Source organism: Choloepus didactylus, chromosome 2 (genome assembly GCF_015220235.1).
Source record: "Choloepus didactylus isolate mChoDid1 chromosome 2, mChoDid1.pri, whole genome shotgun sequence".
In the NCBI taxonomy this organism is placed as follows: Eukaryota; Metazoa; Chordata; class Mammalia; order Pilosa; family Megalonychidae; genus Choloepus; species Choloepus didactylus.
In genome coordinates this window covers 209,412,156-209,435,345 of record NC_051308.1, presented here as the reverse complement: position 1 = coordinate 209,435,345, position 23,190 = coordinate 209,412,156, and the positions used below count along the sequence as shown (strand labels likewise).

At 34.7% G+C, this 23,190-nt stretch overlaps 1 protein-coding gene across 2 annotated transcripts in view; it reads left to right on the top strand.

Moving 5' to 3' along the window:
• ZMPSTE24 (zinc metallopeptidase STE24) overlaps positions 1-23,190 on the top strand; it is a 51,400-nt gene that overhangs the window by 12,498 nt on the left and 15,712 nt on the right. For both annotated transcript variants that reach the window (XM_037827586.1, XM_037827585.1), the window contains exons 4-8: positions 5,235-5,351; positions 5,764-5,916; positions 7,397-7,538; positions 12,555-12,736; positions 21,902-22,006. In XM_037827586.1, the coding sequence (XP_037683514.1) occupies positions 5,235-5,351; positions 5,764-5,916; positions 7,397-7,538; positions 12,555-12,736; positions 21,902-22,006 (699 nt within the window). The remainder of the gene's footprint in view (positions 1-5,234; positions 5,352-5,763; positions 5,917-7,396; positions 7,539-12,554; positions 12,737-21,901; positions 22,007-23,190) is intronic.

The window sequence follows — 23,190 nt, the reverse complement described above, 5'->3', positions numbered from 1 at the left end:
CAAGAGCAACTGAGAGTGACATTTTGAAGAGCAGCTGCAGCTAAGAGGACAAAACGCCCCAAGAGCAACACTTTGGAGAATGCCATTTTGAAACGCAACCTGGGAGCAAGCAGATGCCAGCCACGAGCCTTCCAGCTAACACAGGTTTTCCGGATGCCAATGGCCTTTCTCCAGTGAAGGTACTCTATTGTCAGTGCCTTACCTTGGACAGTTTATGGCCTTAAGACTGTAACTTTGTAACCAAATATACCCCCTTTATAAAAGCCAGTCCATTTCAGTATTTTGCATAACGGCAGCATTAGCGAACTGGAACACATACAATGGAATATTATGCAGTAGTAAGAAGGAATGAGGTCCTGAAGCATGCAGCAACATGGATGAACCTTGAGGACATAATGCAGCATGAAATAAGTCAGACACAAAAGGACAGATACTGTATGATTTCACCAGTATGATCTAATAACCCACTGTGATTATTTATTTATTATCATCATTGTGGTTGTGCTCCTGAGAAACAGAATAAAGTCAGTGTTCTGGTTTGCTAATGCTGCTAGAATGCAAAATACCAGAAATGGATTGGCTTTTATAAATGGGGTTTATTTGGTTACACAATTACACTCTTAAGGCCATAGAGTGTCCAAGGTAAAGCATCAACAATAGGGTACACCCTTCACTGGAGAAAGCCCAGTGGCATCCGGAAAACCTCTGTTAGCTCGGAAGGCACGTGGCTGGCGTCTGCTTGCTCCCAAGTTGTGTTTCAAAATGGCATTCTTGAAAATGTTGCTCTTAGGGTGTTTTGTCCTCTCCTAGCTGCAGCTACTCTCCAAAATGTCACTCTCAGTTACTATGAGCTCTTTCTGTCTGTGAACTCTTTATATGGCTCCAGTGATTTAATTCAGACCCACCCTGAATGGGTGGCATAACACCTCCATGGAAATTATCCAATCAAAGGTCTTGCCCATAGTTGATTGAGTCACATCTCCATGGAAACAGTCAATCAATAGGTTCCAATCTAATCAACACTAATACATCTGCCCCCACAAATTTGTGTCAAAGATAATGGTGTTTTGGGGGACATAATACATCCAAACTGACGCAGTATTTATTATCATTAAAAAACAAAGATTGCTCTGTATGGTTTGAGCTTGCATGGTCATTTTTATGGTCCTGCACTACAGTGTAAAGTTAGGATGGCTTATATTCATTGTAGACATATATCATTTATTTAATTACTCTTCTATTGTTATGTTGGTTCCACATTTTCCTTAATTTCTTTATTATGGAGAATACTACAGTGTATAACTCTTAACTGAATCTTTATGCACAAGTATAAATATTTGTGGAATTAACTAGATCAAATGCAGTGTGGACTTAAAATTTTGATAGGTGCTGCCAAATTCCCTCCTGAAACAACTTGTTTGGTTTTTGTTCTCTCATAGTGTATAAAATACCAAAATAGCCTTTTGCTGGATCCTCTTTAATATCCATTATATACATGATCTTAATTTTGCCAGTCTGGCAGGGTAAAAAAATGTAATTTGTGCTATTATTTCATATAAGATGTTACTGAATGAAAAAGGTTACAAAGCAACATAAGTAAATAAAATTGTGTGTGAATATCCAGACAGATTTTTTACATATTAGTTTCCTGCTGATGAACATTTAGATTGGTTCCAAATTTTTGTTTATTCCATAAAGTGCATATTTATTACATAAAGTACATTGTACATATATCTTTGGGCACGTATTTCACGTATGTAAGTCTGAAATGGTGTCAACAGTGGTTTCATCTGGGAGAATTTTGACCATTTTTATTTCCTTATTTTTGTTTCTCTCTTAAGAAAATTCAACAATGAGCATGTACTTCTTTTATAATTAAAATAATTTGCTGTATTAAAAAAAGAACAAGAAAAGCAGGTGGACCTCAGCTTCACCTAGGCATAGGCAATGTGTCATTTGGAAGGACTTTCTGCTTTTCCAAACACCTATCTAGGGGGCCAAGTAATTATTGTCCTTATGTTTCACCAGTGAGATATGATCCAGCCCTTCTCAGCAAATAATGTACTTAATGGCTTAGAATGCTTTAGAGTTCTGTTGCCACATCATGTATATGAAATGGAATGGGTAGATTCATCTCAGACCAGGGATGAATCATGCCTTTCATGATGTGTTGGCCTGAATCTCACAGGACTTTATAATGTTCTGTGTCCTGGAGACTTCCTAGAACTTTGAGGTGTTCACTGATAGGGAACTTTGTTGCCTTTGAGAACCAATGGGTTAAAACGCCTTCTCCCCACTGCCTAGTAGACCTAATCCCTAGGATGTTTTCTTCTTTCTAGGTTAGAATTAGAGACAAAACTCTAGGAGCTTGTATATTTTGCATTTTCCCAATGTGACTTTTCTGTCACACTTCCATTTTTCAGCTGTGATATTTTCCTTAACTCAATCTCTTTTCCAAACTTAGCTCACAATTGTCTGCTAGGAGTGGAAGGGTCTTATAAGGAGAGTAGTGGAAAGAGCATTTTGAGGTCAGATTATGAAAATCTTTAAAATTGTAATGAGTTTGAGTTTGAAGTCTTACATTAGAGAGCCATTAAGAGTTTTTTAAGTAGAGAAATGGGGTTTCAGATTAATTTGGGATGTTTGTAGGGTGGATTGAAATGGGAGTGACTGACGGTAGATAGAGACCACTTCAAAAGCTGTTTTAGTGATTCAGGCAAAAGCTCTTGGAATCTTAGTGTTTTAAGAAGAGTGTAAGCCCATTGCTTGGGGAAATAGACTTACTGATAGAATTATCCATTTTTATCCATGTATGCATAAGATAAGTAAGATATTAAGAAAGAATTAATTTGCTTTAAAGTATTTCAAGTCCCAAGACATAGAAAATTTGCATATTAGTGCAGACAGAACTTGAACTTTGGCATATGACGATAAACTAGGGAGAAAGGGGGATGTTTCAGAAGACTGGTTATGAGCAAATGTCTGGATTTTCAAAAGGAAAAAATGGTAGATTTTGTGGCAGAATGCTCATTTGATATCAATGTCTATATTATCCTATAATAAATTATTAAAAAAGAGATTTATGAATATTTTTGAAAAGAATAAAGCCCAATCACAATCTCAGAGCAGCTTGAGAGGGGAACATGTTAAAACTTTCTATAGTTAATTTGAAAGACTAAAAGATAAAAGAAAAAGCCAGAAAAATCCTGAATAAATAAAGTAATGAGGGGTAACTTTTACTCTCGGTTATTAAAATGTATCATGAAGCTTAAATAGTGCATTGGTACAGAAACAAGCCTAAGTGTAAGATTCTTGGTGTATGATAATGGTGATGTTTCAGATTAGTAATTTAAGTAAAGGGTATACATTTTCTTAGGATGACTGACTAAAAATAAATTTTCACTTTATATACTGTAAGAAAAATGAAGATTTAGATAAGTTGAATATTTAAATATAAACAAGCCTTAAAGACTAAAACAACAACAAGCTAAAACTTCTCTTATAATCTAGATTTTTAAAGTACAACACCAAAGGTATAAACCATGAAGATGAAGTTTGATAGATTTACATTTAAAGTTTCTCTGTGGGGAAAACTGTCATTAGCAAATTTAAAAGATAAATCAGGGGGAATGGGGAATTGCCACGTGACTGATTAAGAATTAATATGTTTATTGTAGAAGGAACTCTTTATAGAAAGAACTCTTTAGATAAAGTTAAATACCTCAATAGATGGGCAAAAGCAGAAATATACAAAGGCGGGAATTCAAGTGGTCATTAAATAAATGAAAAATATAAATCCACATTGACAAACAAAGAAACATTTTTTAAAACAATAAGGAGATATCTCTTTTTTTTGCCTATAATATCAGATTGGAAAAAAATTAAAAGATAGTACAGAATTGTTGAGGAATGGGGCAATAGATAGTTTGATGCTGCTGGTGGTTTAAAAATTGGTTCAGTTTTTCTAAAAAACAAGTTGGCAGTACGTATTAAAAACCTTTAAAACGTCCATACCCTTTGACACAAGACATTTCACCTCTATGAATTGATGGGGAATGAATGCATGAAGATAATGGAAATGACCTAATACCCACCTATACAATGGAGTATTTTAGAACCATTCAAAATGATGATGTTGATCTATGTTTATTAATATGAAAAGATGTTCATGATATGTTAGGTGAGAAAAGCAGTAATTCAAACAGTGTGTACAATGTGATTGTTTTTTTTGGAAGATGGGATTTTAGAAATGTAAATAGGCCGCCTCTCTATTATCAAATTAAATATTCTTTGGTAGTGTGTGGTATACTCATGTTTAACATGAAAGAATTCAATTATACACTGGGGGTGGGGGTGGGGTGGGAAGAGAGGGACAGTGACCTAGTGGTTGGGGAAAGAGAAAAGATTCTATTTGGCCTCATTGTCCTTCCCCCTTCCCCACAATCCCTTTCATACTAATTAGACCTTGTGCTTCACTGTCCCAGGAAAAAAGTTTGCGAAGAGAAACAAGGAAATTCTTGGCTTTTGATCTAAGGGCCCATTTAAAAGCACTTAAAGTAATTGTTGAAGATAATTTTCTTGATTGGATTTTGGGTTTTTGTGAAAACTTTAGAGTACTCTGCCCTGCCTGTCCCACCAAACTTTTTTTGAGGCTTCATTAAAAGTTTCTCTGCCCAGTCTCAACCAGATCTGTCATCTTGTCATCTTCTTATAGAGTGTTCTTTTCTCTCTCTCTCCCTGTTTTTGTAAATTGTGTGGAATTTCTCCAACTATCATCTTCTCTTTGGTCTCACCAATTTATCTCTTTGTTCAAACTGGCATCCCAAGTCTGCTTTGTAAGCCTGCCTTGAATTTGCCAGTATATGTTATTGTCTCTTTTCTGAATTCCTTTAACCATTTTGTCTACATGACTTAAGGTAACTTTTACATAGTGCCTGTGTAATAAAAGAATTGCTTTATTGCCTCTTTGTTTCCCTTCTACTTTACATTATTAAAATTGGGGGTGATTATGTTTTTATATATGCCTGGCTGTTCACATTAGTTGCCTCTTTGTTTAACAAGTAAATGTTTTTTGAGGGCAAGGATGATGTTTCAGACCTTGTATCACTTCATTGATTCAAGATTGCACACTGCTTGGGCACTCAGCAAATGCTCATTGATTTTCACGTATAATTCATTTGAGGAATGAATTATTTTACCATTAAAAATGCCACTTTTTTTTTCTTTCTCTTTAGATCACCCAGTCCTTGGTGTTTCTGCTATTGGCTACACTTTTCAGTGCATTAACTGGTTTGCCATGGAGTCTTTATAATACCTTTGTAATAGAAGAAAAACATGGTTTTAATCAACAGGTATAATAGAGAATGCAGATGTTCTCTTTTAAATGTGAAGACCTTTTGTGCTTTTTTCTCTACTGATAACAATTTAAACATAATTTGCTTATTTTAGAGCATGAATTAATTGAGAAAAAAAGGAACTGCAGATATGTTAAAGGTCATGGCTTAGAGTCTTGTTGTAAAGACTCTTCTAGCACAAATGTCTAGTGTTTTTCAGCTAATCGTATTGAGATGAGTTTATTTTAAACTGTAAAGTGCAAGACAATTACTTATTGGCTTAGGATGCCTAGTGTCATATACTATAGTCTCACTGCGTGTTAATTTTAAAAATTGCTTTAATTTTGTATTCTTTGTATTCAATTATTAGTTCTTTGAAAAGTAAAACTAGTTTCTCAATTTCTTGTGATGATGTTTTCTTTTTTTTCAGACCTTGGGATTTTTCATGAAAGATGCAATCAAGAAATTTATTGTGACTCAGTGTATTTTATTGCCTGTGTCTTCCCTTCTACTTTACATTATTAAAATTGGGGGTGACTATTTTTTTATATATGCCTGGCTGTTCACATTAGTTGTTTCTCTGGTGAGTAAAATCTTTATCTTATTTTCTTATACAAAAGTTCCTTGGTGAGATAACTGTGATTTAATCTTTACTGGTGTGCAAACAGTTCTTAAAAAGCAGATGAAATATAAATAGGTGGTTATATAATTTCCCTTCTTGGTTTCTGTTTTTGGGTATAGAAATAGGATGGTTGACTCTGACCATAGATTTTCTTCTCTTTATGCTGACTCATAAATAGATCCTAGAAACTAGTTGTTAGTCACTTTTAGTGACCCAGTTGTCAGACAGTTTTGAACTATGCATTTGCAAGTTGCCAGCAGACCAAATGACTGATGTAATAATTTAATGACTCTTAACTGACCTGCAGTAGCTAAAAATCTTGAATGTTTGAAGAGGATAGATTTAAGAGGGACAAGTGAAAGGAAGCTTAAACTTACTGGTTTTCTTCTGCCCTCATCCCTCTGCCTTGCCCTTTTTCTTCCCCTCCTTTTCACTTTCTTCCTTTTCCTTTACTTACCCCTTCTCCATTCTCTTCCCCTTACTCCTTTTCCCTTCTCTTTCCTATACTTCTCCCTTTTCACTTCCCCTTTTCTCTCACCGTTACCTCTGTTTCCTCCTCTTCTTCCTCCCTCCCCTTTCCTCTTTCTTTTACCCTTTCTCTCACTGTTTTTCCCTGTTTTACCTCCTTCACATCTTCTTTTCTGACTTGTTTTCCCATATTCTAAACTGCTTCACTACACAAACACTACAAAACACCAAAATGGTCTGTTCACAGCTCCCAGAAAATATCATCTATCAGCCCTTCTGGTCCTTCAGTACCACTGATGATGAGGTTTATTTTAATCTGAATTACCATGATGCTCACTGCTTCACTTTCCTTTAGTGGGATCAAGATCAGAAAGTGGGTGCTATTTGGATTTATAACTATCTGTTGTATGGCAAGTTGAAGCGAGAGGAAGGAGAGCAGAGGAAGTGCTCCAAAAATGCTTAAGGAAGTGTTGTTTCAACCAAAGTGTACAGTTGTGAACTGCAGGTAATTAATTTAGCAGGCAAGCCAACCAAGTAACAGCACACAATCAAGCTGTAGTAATTCTTTTTTAGCAAAGAATTCAGGTCTATTATGATTATTATGAAAAGCAGAATTGCAAGTTATGATGGGCTTATGAAGTGTCAGAAATCTCTAAAATAGTAACTATAGTTTTGAAAGGACTTTCAATTATTACCACCAAGAAATCTTAATCACTGTATATAGCATTATCTCCTAAAGTAAAATATAGGTTTACTGTGTCCTCAGACTACTCCTTTTGAATTAATTCATCAAATGTTATTGAGTACTTGCTAGATACCTATCTGGTACTATCTGGAGCTGGGAGTACTCCATAAGATAAGATCCCTGTTCTCAAGGAAGAAGTAATTGTTTTAATAAAATTGAATCTGTATAATAATGAGTAGTTTTTCTTTAAGGATATGTTCAAAAATTGTTCTGACATTTACTTTTCAGGTGCTTGTCACAATCTATGCTGATTATATTGCCCCTTTATTTGACAAATTCACACCTTTGCCAGAGGGAAAGCTTAAACAAGAAATTGAAGTAATGGCAAAGAGTATTGACTTTCCTTTGACTAAGGTGTATGTTGTTGAAGGTAAGACTGAGGGTAAGAAGGTTTTATTTGAGTAGTTTCTTTCAAGAACTTTATTCTTAAAACTTTAATAAAATAATGAATCTGTTTTTTTAATTTGTTATTTAAAGGTTAGGATTTTACATTTTCACTTTTTAAGATTCACAGGAATTGATAACATAGTCCAGAGATAGAAATTTAGGGGACTGATGCTAAATCCTGCTGTTTGGTTGGCTTCAAAGTATTGTTTTAATTTTTGGTCAAGACCTTTATCACTCCCTATTATGTTATGTTGTACATTAGATCAGTTTTTTTCACCAGTCTTTAACCTGCCTGGTTCCTTTAGATAATTGAGTTGGTCTCGTGTAAAGTCAAATTCCATTTAACACTAGTTTGGAGGCACATACACACAGCCAGCATTACTGGCTTTGTTTCTTCAACAAAACATCTGGAATACCAAAAACTGTACTACCATTGGATACTTCAGATTAATTATGCTGTACGTTTTTGATGACTGCTCTTGAGAGTTTAGTAGGACTACTAAAATCTCAAGGAAACCTTCAAGAATGTAGAGAAAAACTATTTTAAGGTACCATGAATTTCAGAATCTATAAATTAAAATCCATATTAATGAATAAGACCTGTTCTGCCTCTGCCACATACTAGCTGTTGATCTTGGACAAATCACTTCACCTTTCTGGGTTTCAGTTTTGCTTCCCCTAAACCATGGGTTGGCAAACTTTTCTGTAAAGGGCCAGATAGTAAATATTTCAGGCTTTGGGAGCTATACAGTCTCTGTTGCAACTATTCCGTTCTGCCAGTGTAATGCAAAAGCAGCCATAGGTAATATGAAAACAAATGAATATGGCTGAATTCCAATAAAATTTTTTTACAAAAATAAGCAGTGGGCTGGACTTAGCCTGCAGGCTGTAGTTTGCCAACCCCTGCTCTAAACTAAAAAATCACTAACGTGAAGCTGCTATATTGAATGTAGGAATAGAAAATGATAAGCATTTTCAATGTTGGGGAAGGAAAGAGATGGGTCTCAAGTGGAAAAAAATGAATTAACAGCAAGTAGAAGAGTCTGGAAATCTTAGACACTTAGTGGCTTCTGAGGGTATAACAGCCCAACTAAAGGTAAAATGGAACAGCTCAACATTCTATGGGGAAATGACAGAAGCCAATTCAAACTTAATTCTTTGGTCTCTGAGATCACTACTCTTTTTTAGGTAATATTAAGCTCATAGCACATTAATATTACAGTAGAACTATCTCCAAGGGGCTTTTATTGAAGGGGCAGTAAGTTGCTGATTACTTAAGTTATTATCAGATAACATGAGACAACAGCTAATGATATGACAGTAGAGAGAATCAACAAAATGTGTGATGTACACAGCAATGCTATATAATTTTGGATGAAATATCAGGGAAGGCTTTATGGATGGTTATGATAGGAGCTGGGAGTTTATAGAAAATCAGGATTTGAGTAGGTGGAGAGTGGAATTTCAGAAGTCAGGCTTTCAAGTCAGATAAACTTGGATTTGAATCCTAGGTCTGTTATAAACTAGCTGTGTAACTTTGGGCAACATATCTTTGCAAAATAGCAGTTTATATGTCTGTAATGTATATTTTTATTGTTAATAGTAGTAACAACTCTCAGAAGTATTTTGAATAAATGAATCTTGTTACTAACAATAACAACACGCATTACAAATTGGCAAATTGCTATGGATATTGTAGTGAAAGACCAAGATTCCTGCTCACAAAAAATATATATAATTGATAGCAAGTACTCTTCAGAGAATTAAACTTATGTGATGAAGGATGACTGCATATTTTAGAGTGGGTCATCAGGCAAGACCTCTCTTAGCAAATGACATTTAAGCTGAGACCTGACTTAAAGGAAAGAGCCATCCATGCTGAGATCAATGGGAAGACCTTTGAGAGCTTGGTATATTCAAGGAACAAGAAGTCCATTGTGACTTCAACATAGCAAGAAAGTAGTATGAGGCGTAGTCCTAGACAGAGAGTTAGTCAGTGTAGGCCTTTGTAAGATAGGGTAAGGACCTTTGGATTTTATTTTAAATTAAGTGGGAAAAGCCATTGGAAGGTTTAACCAGTAATCCAGGTAGAGGGTGATGGTAGCTTAGACTAGGACAACAGTAATCGGATGGAGAGAAGTGGATGCATTTAGAATATGTTTTAGAGATAGAATTGATGGAATTTGCTAATAGATTACATGTGGGGGAGTAAAGGAAAGAGAAATCAAGGTAAACTAGAATTTTTACCTGAACAATTGAATAAATGATATTTACTGAGATGGAAAAAACTAGGGGAAAGCAGGTTTGTGGGGAAATAAGAGTTCTATTGGGTGTGTTACATTTTGAGATACCATTTAGACATTGTATTCATCAAGGTTCTGCAAGCACTAGTTGCAACAGTAGAAGCAACTGTGTCTGATTTAAGTAGAAAGACTGTTTATTGAAATATTTGATAGCTCACAAAATCTCCAGGAAAGTTAAGTTTACCAAGCTTAGAAAATGGGCTGTTTCAAAGGGAGACTAGAAACTCAAAATCATACTGCAGGACCAGTTTGGTGAGGACACTGCTGATGCCACCTAAGAATACCGTATTCATCAGTTTGTACCTGCACCATCCCTGCAGTAGCACCCCCAGAATTCATCCCCTCACAGCCCTGCTTCTTTGCTTAATTAGCTTCCTCTTTAAAAGCACCTGACTGGGTAAGCCAGGGCATATATCTTAGCTGCTAGAGTGCTAGGGAAGCACATACCTGACTTTTTTGCTTCTCAAATGAGAAGTAGTCTCTCATAAGACAGGTGGTGTGGAATTCTGAACCTAAAATCTGAAATGAGATTCCAATACTGGAAGGAAAAAAAACTATGAACAAGTTTTCAAACAACAAATATGCACTATAGACATCTATGGCAATGTGGAGCTGTTGTTAATAGGTTGTTAGATATTTGAGTCTGGAATTCTATGGAGATGTCAGGGCTAGAGATCTAGATTTATGAATATTTGGCACATAAATGGTGTTTAATGCCATGGTTGAGGTGGTACTTAGAGAAGAGAAGGGGGCTCATGTCAGAACCAACAGGGGCAGAAGAGACATTAAAGGAGGCAGAAGAAGGTGGACTATTGAGATAGGAAGAAAAACGGAGGAGAATGGAGTGTTCCAGAAGCCAGAAAATAAATTGTTTTAAGGAGGGAGTGGTAATGGTCAGATGCTACAGAGAGGTTAATTAACATGAGACATCATAAACAAAAGATGAATACACAGATGGCAGTGCCTTATAGTCACATAGAACATTTTAATTTTCAGAGTTCTCAAATACATTATTTCATACCATAAGTGAGGTCATTTATTTATTCAGAGTTAAAAAGCATTATTGAATATATACTACATTCCAAGCTTAGTGATAGAAAAAGTTTACACTCTAGTTTCAGGGACTCTCAAACTTTACTGAGTGTAAGAATTCCCTGGAGAGTTTGTTAAAAGTCAGATTCCTGGGCTTCATTCCCAGAGATTCTGACTTAGTACTTGTTTCCAGTACCTACATCTAACAAGCACCCTTAGGTGATCCTGGTGTAGATATTATTTGGACCATACACTGAGATACCCTGGACCAGAGGGAGATACTAAACTTTTATTTTATTTTATTTATATGCACATATTCTGCCTACTTCTGTAAATAATTTCAGGCAGCTTATAAGAAATATTTTTAAGTTAATTTAAAAATTAGATTCAGAGAAGGTAAAGGTGAGATAGAAGTATGAGACTTCAGAATGATACAAAGCTTTCCTGGTCTGAAGGTCTTAATATTATTGACAAAATTGGACCACATTTTGGCTCTTAACTTCCAGACTATCAAACCAAAAAGAGATGTAATAATAAAAAAATAAATAACAGTTACTATTTATCAAAGCTTTAGTATATTCTGGACACAGTGCCAAGTACTTTACATTAGAAATATGAGTGAATACAAAATTCATATTTTCTGTGAGAAGCCTCAAATTTTTAAGAAAAATAAATATTTTGTCATTTCTTTTTTAAAAAGTATATAGCAGTAGTGTACATGGACTGGGCAGTATACTAATTGCCTTGCTTAGACTATCTCATGTAATATTCAATCCAAGCCAATGAGCTAGATATTAACTTCGTTTCATAAACAGGAAGCTAAAGACTAAAGAAATTAAGAAAGTGTCCTAAATATACACAACTAACACATGGCTGAGCCATGATTTGACCTCAAAATCTACATGTTCTTAACTATGTTCTCAACTCACTGAAAAGTTGTAGAACATTTAGAAAATAAAGAAAAATATAAGGAAGAAAATAAAAATAAATCATAGTTTTGCGATTATTAACCACTATTAAAATTTTAGGTGTACTTTCTTCTAGCCTTTTAAAAAGTAACTTTTAATTTTTTCTGATTATACAAGTAAATATGCTTATTTTAAAAACCTCAGGAAAGAGAGAAAAGTTTAAGGAAGGAAACAAAATAATCCATAATTCTAGAATCTGGTGAATATTAATATTTTGATATATTTTAATAAGCTTGTTTTTTATGCTTTTCTGTGTACATTATTTTCTTGATCATAATGGAATTTTAGATGCACAGAGTTTTGCATCCTTCACGGTATATTGATAAGCATTTTCCTATCTTGTTAAAATTCTTCAAAAATGTAATTGTGTTTTGGTTGTATAAAATTCCATTTCATAGCTTGCCCATGATTTGATCATTCCACTACTGATGGATATTTAGGCTGTATTTATTTTCTTATTGCTGTAAATAGTGCTACAACAATCATAAATATTTGTTGGCAAGGCTGCAGGAAAAAAGACTTTCTCCCCTTCTCCCCTGCTGGTAGTAATTTATGTTAATACAGCTTTTTTTTTTTCAGGTATTAAAAAATTTGAAAATATCAATGTCCTTTCCAATAATTCAACTTCTAGGAGTCTCTCCCAAGGATCTCAGACTTTATAATTATTCTCCATGCTTTGAATTGTCTTTTCCTTAGGATCTAAACGCTCTTCCCACAGCAATGCTTATTTTTATGGCTTCTTCAAGAACAAGCGAATAGTTTTGTTTGACACTCTACTAGAAGAGTACTCTGTACTAAACAAAGACATCCAGGAGTCTGGAGTGGAATCCCACAATGATGGAGAAGGGGACAGTGAAGAAATAAAAGCAAAAGTTAAAGTGAGTTCTTTTCCTAAGAGACTCTGTCTTAGTTTTTATAAATAGATCCTGTGACAGCTCAGAATGACATGAATTTTTATGTAGTGAGTTTCAAATTCAGGGAGACTATCAAATAAAAACACATGGTCCCTTTTTAATTCTGGAATTTGGATGGGAGTATTATCTTGCAATCTTTTACGGAATATAGACATCTGATTTTTAGCTTCATTGAGACATAGCAATTATAGGCTTTGGCAACAGAGAGACTTGGATTTGAATCCTGATTCTTGCATTTAGTAGCTGTGTACCTTGGGTACATTATTGATTTAGTCAATTTTGTTTTATTTGTTTAACAAATATTTATTAAATGTATGCAGTCTTCTTAGATTCTCTGCTTGGCACTAGGAATACAAAAATAAAACAAACCTTGCTCTCATGGAGCATACTGTCTTAAGAGAGACAGTCATGCAGTCAAAATACAATACGATGGTTGCTACAAGTAAGCTATATATACTGGATGCAGTGGGAGCACCAGAGAGGATAAGAAGAGAAGATATGAAATCTGACCTAAGAGTCTAAGAAAGCTGTTTCTGAAGTAAAGTGATGCAATTATCATGTTGAGTAACACAATTTAAAAGTGCCAAGTTGGGGAGAGGGGATAGTGATAAGAAACAACAGAAATTTAATCAGAAAGAGTCACCAGGATTTGAGATAGTTCAGAGTGATGGAATGTGTCACTGGTGTGTCACTGGTTTCAACACAGAGATGATTTTTGGATCCCCACTCGTTTAACCACCTGTGTAACTCTGGACAGATAAGTTAAACTTTCTGAATCTTTGATTTCTTAAATGAATGATGAGGCTAGTAGGGTTTCTCAACCTTGACACTATCGATATTTGGGTTGGATAATTTTTTGTTGTGGGAGGCTGCGTTGCGCATTGTAGGATGTTAGCAGCATCCCTGACCTCTCCCCACTAAATGCCAGGAGCACCCCTCTACCAATTTTGGCATGCAGAATGTCTCCAGGCATTGCTAAATGGCCTCTGGGGGAGCAAAACTGCTCCTGGTTAAGAAACACTGGGCTAAAGATGCCTACCTTTTAGGGTTGCAAAGATTAAATGAAATAATATATGTATAATATCTTGTACTGTGTACATTTAAGTACCAGAAAATAAATATTATTATTTGAGCATCTGTTTTGATCCTGAGAAAATGGTCTAGTAAACTGCCTAACCTGTTATGAATGTAACAAAATTCTGTGAAGGGATTAAATAGCATTGGGAAAGGGCTAACTCCTTTGATTGTATTTATTTTTTCAGTTGGGGGTTATCCTGACAGGATATTGGGGAAAAGTCACTTTGGTATGGCCAAGAATCATAGTATTTTAAGCTAGGAAGAGATCTTAAGGTCATCTTATATATGGGAACATTGGGGTCCAGAAAGGGTAACACTGACAACTGGGGAATTATGCAAGTACAGCAAGTCAGCCTGCTTAAGAGGCGTTCACATACAAGTGGATTATATTATATCCAAACCTAGATTTTAGTCCACTGACTTCAGGCAATGTAATGAAATTATAGACCTTTAATATCTATGAGGACAGTATTCTATAGTTTCAAAAAAGATTGGGTGGTACTTTGAAGTGTATTGAATGGCTTTTGTCTTATTTTGTTGACTTCTTCAAGAGCCTGCTTTTATTTCACTGGTAACTACAAATATTTTGGAATCTATGTACAAGTTACACAACAAATATAAATTAGACATACCCTACCCTAAAGAACCTGTAGTAGAGGAGACTAAATAGTACACAACCCATAGTTTAAGGCAGAATATTTCACGAGTGACTGAAATAATGTGGGTTTTAGAAATTCAGAAATTAATGCAGATTCTAATGGTCAGCCTTCTTAGAAGAGAGGACACTTGACCTAGGCTGAATTTTAGTTAGAGGACACTTGACCTAGGCTGAATTTTAGTTTGGAGAGAGGGCTTTTCAGTTTGAAAATACAGAATGAATAAAGCTGTGGAGTTAATATAGTACATAATGTCTATTCTCAGACTAATGATTAAATGGATTCCTGCAGATGGGGATACAAAGGTCAGCCAGGACCAGTTGTAGAATACAAAGACATTAAGGTGGCGCGGAAAGCTTAGATTGATTTAAGAAGAGTTCAAACTTGTAGGAAGATTAAAATTTGGTGACAGCATATAGGATAGAGCAAAGATAGGAGACCAGGAGATTGCTAGGGGCCTACTGCATCAAGAAAAGTAGATAAGCCTGAAATAATGAGGACCTACACGAAAGTAAGAGTTGAGAGTAAGTGCAATAATAAAGGATGGTCCTTAAGTACTTGGTGATTGCTGTTGTGGGGAGTGAGGGAGCAGGTCAAAGATTGACTCAACATTAGCTGTATTGCTTCCCAGTGCATGTACCACTGATGAGGTGATTTTAAGTAGTATTTCAAATTTTAAATTTGAATACTCATATATTTATTAAAGTGTGTTAGGAAAAAGATAAAACTCGCCCATCAAACTTCTGATTTCATGTGTATTGTCATTTAGGACAAGGCTAAGTTTTAAAAAGTAAATTGGTTTAAAGAAAGATATTAAGTAAATAATCTTACAAAGACTACACAGATATGGCAGGCATTTAGGAAAGAGTGATTTATTCAGCATCTGCTACTGAATGTCTGCTATGTACAATGCCGTGAGAGATCCAAAGATGGTTTCAAGTCCGGATGATGTGGAGAAGACAGAGTTTTGTGTTTAACAGGGAGGTTCCAAGGAAAAAATAAAATAAAATGCCTCCTCTTAGAGATAACCACTAGTAACATTTTGATGAATGTCCCCATAAGAATATATCTAGGAAACTTACTCTCTGGAATTTTACCCTTCAGAAGACAAATAGAATAATTGGAACAACCTGTCTCAAAAGCAGTTTAAATAAGGAACAATTAAGAATATATAAAAGCTACCCATTTCTAGAAGAAGACAAATATTTCCCCAACAAGTGCTAAGCTTTTATGAATGTCTTCCCTGTTGATAAGTCTAAAAGAAAGGGCCTAGGCTCTGGAGACGTGGATTTGGGATTTACCCATTCCTTACGGGCAAGGTGATCTTCCGCAAGACATTTTAGTTTCTCAGCTTCCCTTTCTTCATCTCTAAAGTGAGGATAATACTTCCTATCCTGCCTAGCTTGGTGTTGTGAGGATCAAACAAGGGAGTATATGAATTTTATAAAAGGGAAAGTGCTATAGGAAAGTAAAAGATGGGTGGTACTTATTTCTATTCTGTTATGTAACATTAGCATAGACAGAAAAAAACCCAGTACTGTCTAAGTCTTCCACAAATAAAAAAGTCTCCCTTCTGTGGAAGATGATCCTTGTTTAAGCTCTTTACATTCCATTTCAGCATATCTTTGAATGTGATTTCTGTGCTGTTCTAAACCTAGAGATCAAACCAAGAAACAGGAACTTACATGAGCTATCTAATAGAGAACTGTTTATATAATTTATTTATAATTATATGATTTATATGTATTTAATTATAAAATATATTATATTAAATATTTATAAACAGCCAGTTCTCTATTAGATATTTTATTAAAATATTTTATATAATTCAATATATTTAAATATTTTATATAATTTATATATAATATAAATTACAAAATATTTATATTAATGTAAAATAGAAATATAAAATATTTATTTTATAAATAAATTCAAATTGGAAAACAAATAACTGGTAAAAACCAAAGTGTGAGGACTGTGTTACTTTATTTAAAAAGAAGCTAGTAATACCTGCTTTATAGTAGAGAGGATTAATGAATTGTGTGTAAAATACCTGATATACACAGTCTGATACATAGGCCATTAATGAATGGGAGTTATCATCATCATTATTAAACAAAAACACTTGCTAGATTTTTTTCTTATTACTAAAGGAACATGTACAATAGAAAGTTTAGAAAACATAAAAATTAGCAATGATCCATCTACCCATAAACATATTTTTTCATATGTTTTTCGTTTTTCTAAACTATCATTTTTTTCATCATTCTCTTTGAACTGCACTTTTTTTCATCACTTCTCTTATTGAATATGTGGGTTGTTTTCAATTTTTTGCTATTAAAAATATTGTTGCAGTGAATATCTTTGTAGGTAAACTTTCACTTGCTTCTCAACTAGAAGTATGTTAACTAGAGCTTTTCATTCATTACTCCTGAAGGTTCTTGCGTGTCTCTTAGTCATTTAAGGAAGTAAATGACTCTCCTTTCTTTGCCAAATACACTATGACCCAAACTCAAAAATTTAAAAGGAAAGGATAAATGTAAATACTATCTTGCAAATCTCTTTTTTTAAATCCCTCTTTCTCTTAAATAACCAGTCTCACTTTAAGTGATCATTTTCCCTTAAAAATTGAGATTTGGTAAAACGAGGGGAAAAGTGTTAGAATATCTAGATTCCAATAAATCTTGCTGCTTCTGTTCCCATTAGGTTGTCTTTTTCTAAGCTGTGTAAGACAAAAGCAATTCCATCTTCATCTTCAATTTTTTTGTACTTTTACCCATTAAGTAGCTGAAGTTTATTTCAACACCATTAGCCTTCACTTTCTAGGATATATCCTCTAATTATTTGTTGTCCAAGAGCTCATGCTTGTTTATTATTTTGTTCAAATCTTCTATATCCTTGATGTTTCAATTATTGAGAGAGGTATGTTAACATCCTCTACTATGCTAGATTTGTCAGGTTTTCTTTGCAAATTTGACAATTTGGAATTAATATATTCTGAGACCATAATATTAGAACTAATGTATCTTCCTGGTGAGTTGAACCTTTTATCATTATGTTGTCACCTTCTTTAATAATGCTTTTTGACATTAAGTTTATTTGTCTGATTAATACAGCTACACCACCTTTCTTTTGGTTGATACGTACCAATTGTCATCATTTTATTTTTTTTTAAATTGAGATAAAATTCACAAACAAAATTCACAATTTTAACCACTTCAAAGTGTACAGTTCAGTAATTTTTAGAATATTCACAATGTTGCAACCAAGGATATTGGTTCATCCTTTAACTTTTAACCTTCCTATACTTATGTTTTAGATGTCTCTTGTACAGAGCATGTAGATAGATTTTTGTCATTATGGATTTTTTTCAATTCAAACTGTCAGTCACTGCCTTTTTTTTTTTTTTGATAAGCTTAGTTCTTTTAAATTTGTTATGATTGCTAGTCGATTTGGAATTATTTCTAAAAAACTGTTTTTTGTTCTCTTTGTTTTTTCTGTTTCTGCCTTTTCCTTTCCCGCCTCCCTCCTCAATACACACACACACACTCCTACTTTCTTTCTAGCTGATTGAAGGTTTTAAAAAAATGATTGCTCTTAAAAATTAAGCATATTCACATAACTTAAAATCTTAAATATGCAATCTCTCCACCATTTCCTGAACAATCCAGGAAACATAAAACACTGATCTAATTACCCCTTCCATCTTGTATTTTAGTTTTATCTTGTTTATTTTTTACTCACCAAATTAGCATTATTGTTTTTATACAGTGATTATATTTACCCATATGCTCTCCTGTTTCTTTGCTTACCATTCTTTATTGCATGTCATAATTTCCTTTTAGGAATCATTTTCCTTATTCCAGAAGTATATGCTTTAGAAATTTCTTTGGAAAATTCTGTTTTTGCTTTTATTTCACTTTCATTCTTGGATCTCAATTCAAGATTGACAGCTGTTTTCTCTCAGCACTTTAAAGTTCCATTGTTTTCTGGCTTCCTTTGTTGTTGAAAAAGTCTTCTCTGAGCCTACTGCCATTTCTTTGTAGTTCTCTCTGGTTGCTTTTAAGATTGATCTTGGTGTTCTGCATGTATGGATTTCTTTGTCTCGGTGCTGCTTGGAATATGTTATAGTTCCTGAATCTAAAGATTCATGTCCTCCCTTACGTTTGGACAATTGTCAGGTTAAAAGTAGGTACAGTCACAGAGGGAGCATAATGATGGCAACCCTTAGCAGATTGTCTTTTTAATCACACTATTTTTTTAGTTCAAGTCTGGATGGGCTACCATCTGTATCTGGTGTACAATTGTCATTCCAGGTTTGCCCTTTACCATTATCCTAGAGATTCCTTCCACTTCTCTCCTGTTTTGATCTCCTGTATTCTGTATTCCACATATCTCTGTTCCTTAATTTACTCCTTCATTTTTGTAGAGAACATACCTTCCTGAGAAAGGTTCCTTCATAGATAAATGTTTTGTTATTGCATGTCTGAAAGAAAATGTCTTCATACTTCTGTCACACTGGCTTGCTACTTTGACTGGGGTATGGATTTCTAGGCTGGAAATACTTTCTCTTCAGGATTGTGAAAGGTATTGTTTCATTGTCTGCTTGCTTCCAGCATTGCTGTTGCAGTGTCTGAAGTCACTCATATTACTTAGCCTAAGTATGTCACCTGTATTTTGCTCTTTTGGAAGTTTGTGGATCTTTTCTCTATTAGTATTCTTAAATTTCATGTGTCTTGGTGTGGGTCCATTTTTATCCATCCATTGTGTTAGGTATGCATTCGGCTCTTTTAATCTGGAAGCTGAGGTCCTTGGGTGCTAGAAAACTTTCTGGAATTATTTTGTTAATTATTTCCTCCTCTATTTTTTCTATGCTCTCTTTCTAAAACTTCTATTATTTGAAAGTTGGATATCTTATTCTGGTCCTCTTAACTTCTTACCTTTTTTTCTTCTGTTTTTCCATTTCTTTGTCTTTAGGTCCTATTTTCTGGGGAATTACCTTATCATCTTCCAATTCTTTTCCCAAGCTTTAATTTCCAAGAGCTTTTTGTTTGTTTGTTTTCTGAATTTTCCCTTTTTATAGTATCCTTTTATTTTTCCATGGATGCAAAATCTTATCTCTCGGGTATGATTTTTTTTTCCCCAAATTTTCTTCTAACGTAATTTCTGTTTCTTCCAAGTTGTCTTTTTTCTGGCCTCTGTCTTCCATCCTAACATCTTATCTCATATAAGCTGGTTATCTGCCTCTTAGTCAGAGAATGAGACTAAAAACCTTATTAGAATTTCTGAATCTGTAGGTAAGGCTTGTCAACTTTGGGTGGGCTTTTTGATGGGAAGCAGCTGGTGGTGGTATCTTTCGATCTTTTCTCTTGGGGTGATAAGAGTTTCCCCAGAGTACTCTTCCAATTTTCTGCCTGGAGGATAGTGTTCTAGGAGCCAAGTGTAGAGAGAGGGCAGGGTGAGGATCGGAAGTCCTCAGTATTCAGTGTACCTTACCAAGAGATAACCAGAAACAGCCTCTTGGTATGGTATCCTTGCCTTTAACTATGTCAGACCCTCATTTGAAAGGTCTTCTTCTCTTGCTCTCTCTAGAGAGAACCAACTCAGTGTTCTGCTAGGATGAGGGAGGAGCAGTTGCCCATTGATGTTGAGTTGGAGACAGAATCTGAACTTTAACTGTTTTTCAAACAGCTCCCACCCAATTCCCCTTACTTTAGCCACCTCCTTTGGCTGAAGTTCTAGAGGTTCCTAGTGCCCACCACTTCTAGAGGTTAGTTCCCAAGCCCTTTGAAGACTGTGGTGTAAATCAGGCTGGTTCTCAGTTTTCTCCACTGCTGGTTTATGATTCAGCTTTCTTGGGTCCACTTAGTCCATTATCATTTGTCTGTCTGCTTTCCTGCTTCCAAAATGTTGCTGTTGTTATCTCTTCTGTTTTCATTTCCTGTGGGCTTATGTCTTTAAAAAAAAAGGAAAAGAAAAGAAAAGAAATGGATCTCTTGATTGGAGGAAATTAGATGAATGTTCCTTTTGCCATCTTAACTTTTTTAAATGGCAGTTTGTGGTGGTGGTTTTTTTTTTTTTTTTTTTAATCATAAGTGATATGGGCTCCGTTCTGGTTTGCTAATGCTGCCTTTTTGCAAAATGCCAGAAATGGATTGGCTTTTATAAAAGGGGGTTTATTTGGCTACAAAGTTACAGTCTTAAGACCATAAAGTACCCAAGGTAAGGCATCAACAATAGGGTACCTTCACTGGAGAAAGGCCGTTGGCATCTGGAAAACCTCTGTTAGCTGGGAAGGCACATGGCTGGCATCTGTTTGCTCCCAAGTTGCGTTTCAAAATGGCATTCTCCAAAGTGTCAGCTTTCAACAGCCGTCTTCAAAATGTCTGTCTCAGCTGCAGCTCTTCTCCAAAATGTCACTCTCAGTTGCTCTGAGGTCCCTCTGTTTGTGAGCTCTTTTTATAGGACTCCAGTGAACTAATCAAGGCCCACCTGAATGCTGAATGGGTGGGGCCACACCTCCATGGAAACATTCAATCAGAGGTCACACCCTAACCAAAGGTGTCACTCACAGTTGGGTGGGTCACATCTTCATGGAAACAACCTAATCCAAACATTCCGACTTAATCAACACTAATACGTCTGCCCCACAAGATTACGTCAAAGAACATGGCTTTTTCTGGGGGACATAATATATACAAACCGTATAGGCTCCTTTATAGATAATTTGGGAAAAGGGAAAGATAAAAAGTTAAACATTGCTATAATTCTACCATACAGAGATAACTACTGTTAACATTTTGATATACTTCCTTCCCCTTTGTTTTCTATAATTGTGTATTTTTACATATACATGCACATTTTTCATTATTAGAATTATATGTTTAGTTTTGTTTCCTGCTTTCTTCATCTAATAAACCATTTTCACCTGTTAAAATATAATCTTTGAAAACATGTCTAATGAGTATGTAACATAACTGTTATTTGACTGTATCTATTATGAGTGATTTCCCATTTAAGCACATAATCTTTGAAAACATAAAATCTAATTGGGTTTATGGTATGGCTGTCATATGACATTATCATGATTTTTTTTGACTATTGTCCTTTTGATAAAGATTTTTTTTTCTGTTTTTAAAAAAATCTAGATTAATCTGGACTATAAGTTTTATGAAGTCAGGGAATGTCTGTCTTGTTCATGTTTATATCTTCAATGCTTAACAGTGTCTAGCATGGAGTAGTCATTCAGAAAATATTTTGTTAGGTGAATGAACTGTTTTAGAAAAAGTCTCATTATTTCCATAAGCTAGAACCTAAGAAGGGATATTACTGTGTTAAAAGATAGAAATTCTCTGGAGTTTCTTGATAATTTATTTTCAGTTTGTCTTTGATTCAGAATAAGAAACAAGGGTGTAAAAATGAAGAGGTGCTTGCTGTACTAGGCCATGAACTGGGACACTGGAAGTTGGGACACACAGTCAAAAATATCATTATTAGTCAGGTAAGTTTGGGGTGACATTTCTTTTTTGTGGCATGGTAGTCAGATTATAGGTGTGGTAAACATGAGAGGTAATAGAGTAGAGAGGTTAAGATATACATCAGAGCCAGGTTTCCTGGCCTCTCCCTGACTTACCACCTCAGGCAAGTTCCTTAACCTCTCTCTACCTCCATTCCCTCATTGAATCACATACCTCATAGGACTGCTGTAAGGATTAAATGTGTTACTATACATAAGGAACTTTGAACAGTGCCTGAATCATAGAAAGCACTATGTAAGTGTCTGTGGTTATTATCATCGTATCATAATCTCTGGACTCCAGAGTCAGTCAGATACAGGAGTTGTGAAGATCAAAAGGAGAGAGCCTAGATAAATTGGACATTAGAATGTTGTTTCATTTTTATTTTAAATGAAAACCATTATAGAAGCTTTTTTTTTTAATTAAAGCAGTTATAGGTTTACAGAAAAATCATGCAGAAAGTACAGAGTCCCTATATACACCCCCTCACACACACACACAGTTTTCCCTATTATTAATATCTTGGATAGAATGCTGTTTTAAAAGTTTTTTTTTCTCATTTAAAAGTAATTATATGTCCATTGAAAAAAATTGAAAAATGTAGAAAATATAAAGAAGAAAATAATTGCTATTATGTTCCTCCCTTTGTTCTAAACCAACAGAGTGACCTGTTTTCAGGCTATAAGTAAAATAGTACTATATATTGGTGACTGGTTCTGAGCATATATGGCCTTAACTGAGTCTTAAGCCAACCTTTGTATCTTTCTAAAAGGCTGGCTGGTTCAAGGTGATGGATTATACAAGAACACTTGTGAATCCCTGTGGGCCCTTTTCTGTTGCCTTACATCTTTAGATGTAAAAATGAGTTCCATGCAGTGGATTGTATATCATGGATGATTGTATGGTGTGTGAATGTATTTCAATAAAACTGAATTTAATTTAAAAAAAAAAAATGAGTTCCATGAATAACTGAAATTGTGGAACTTTAACCCATATCATTCTTTGAAATTTGCTAACTACTTGTTAACTTTGGAACTTATCACTGTTATGTATATATGTTGAAGTTCACAATAAAAATATGCATTAAAAAAAGGCATTCCATGGCAATGAATGAGACATTAAGTAATTCCAAATCCAAATCCAAAATAATTATTCAATCTTATAAGGC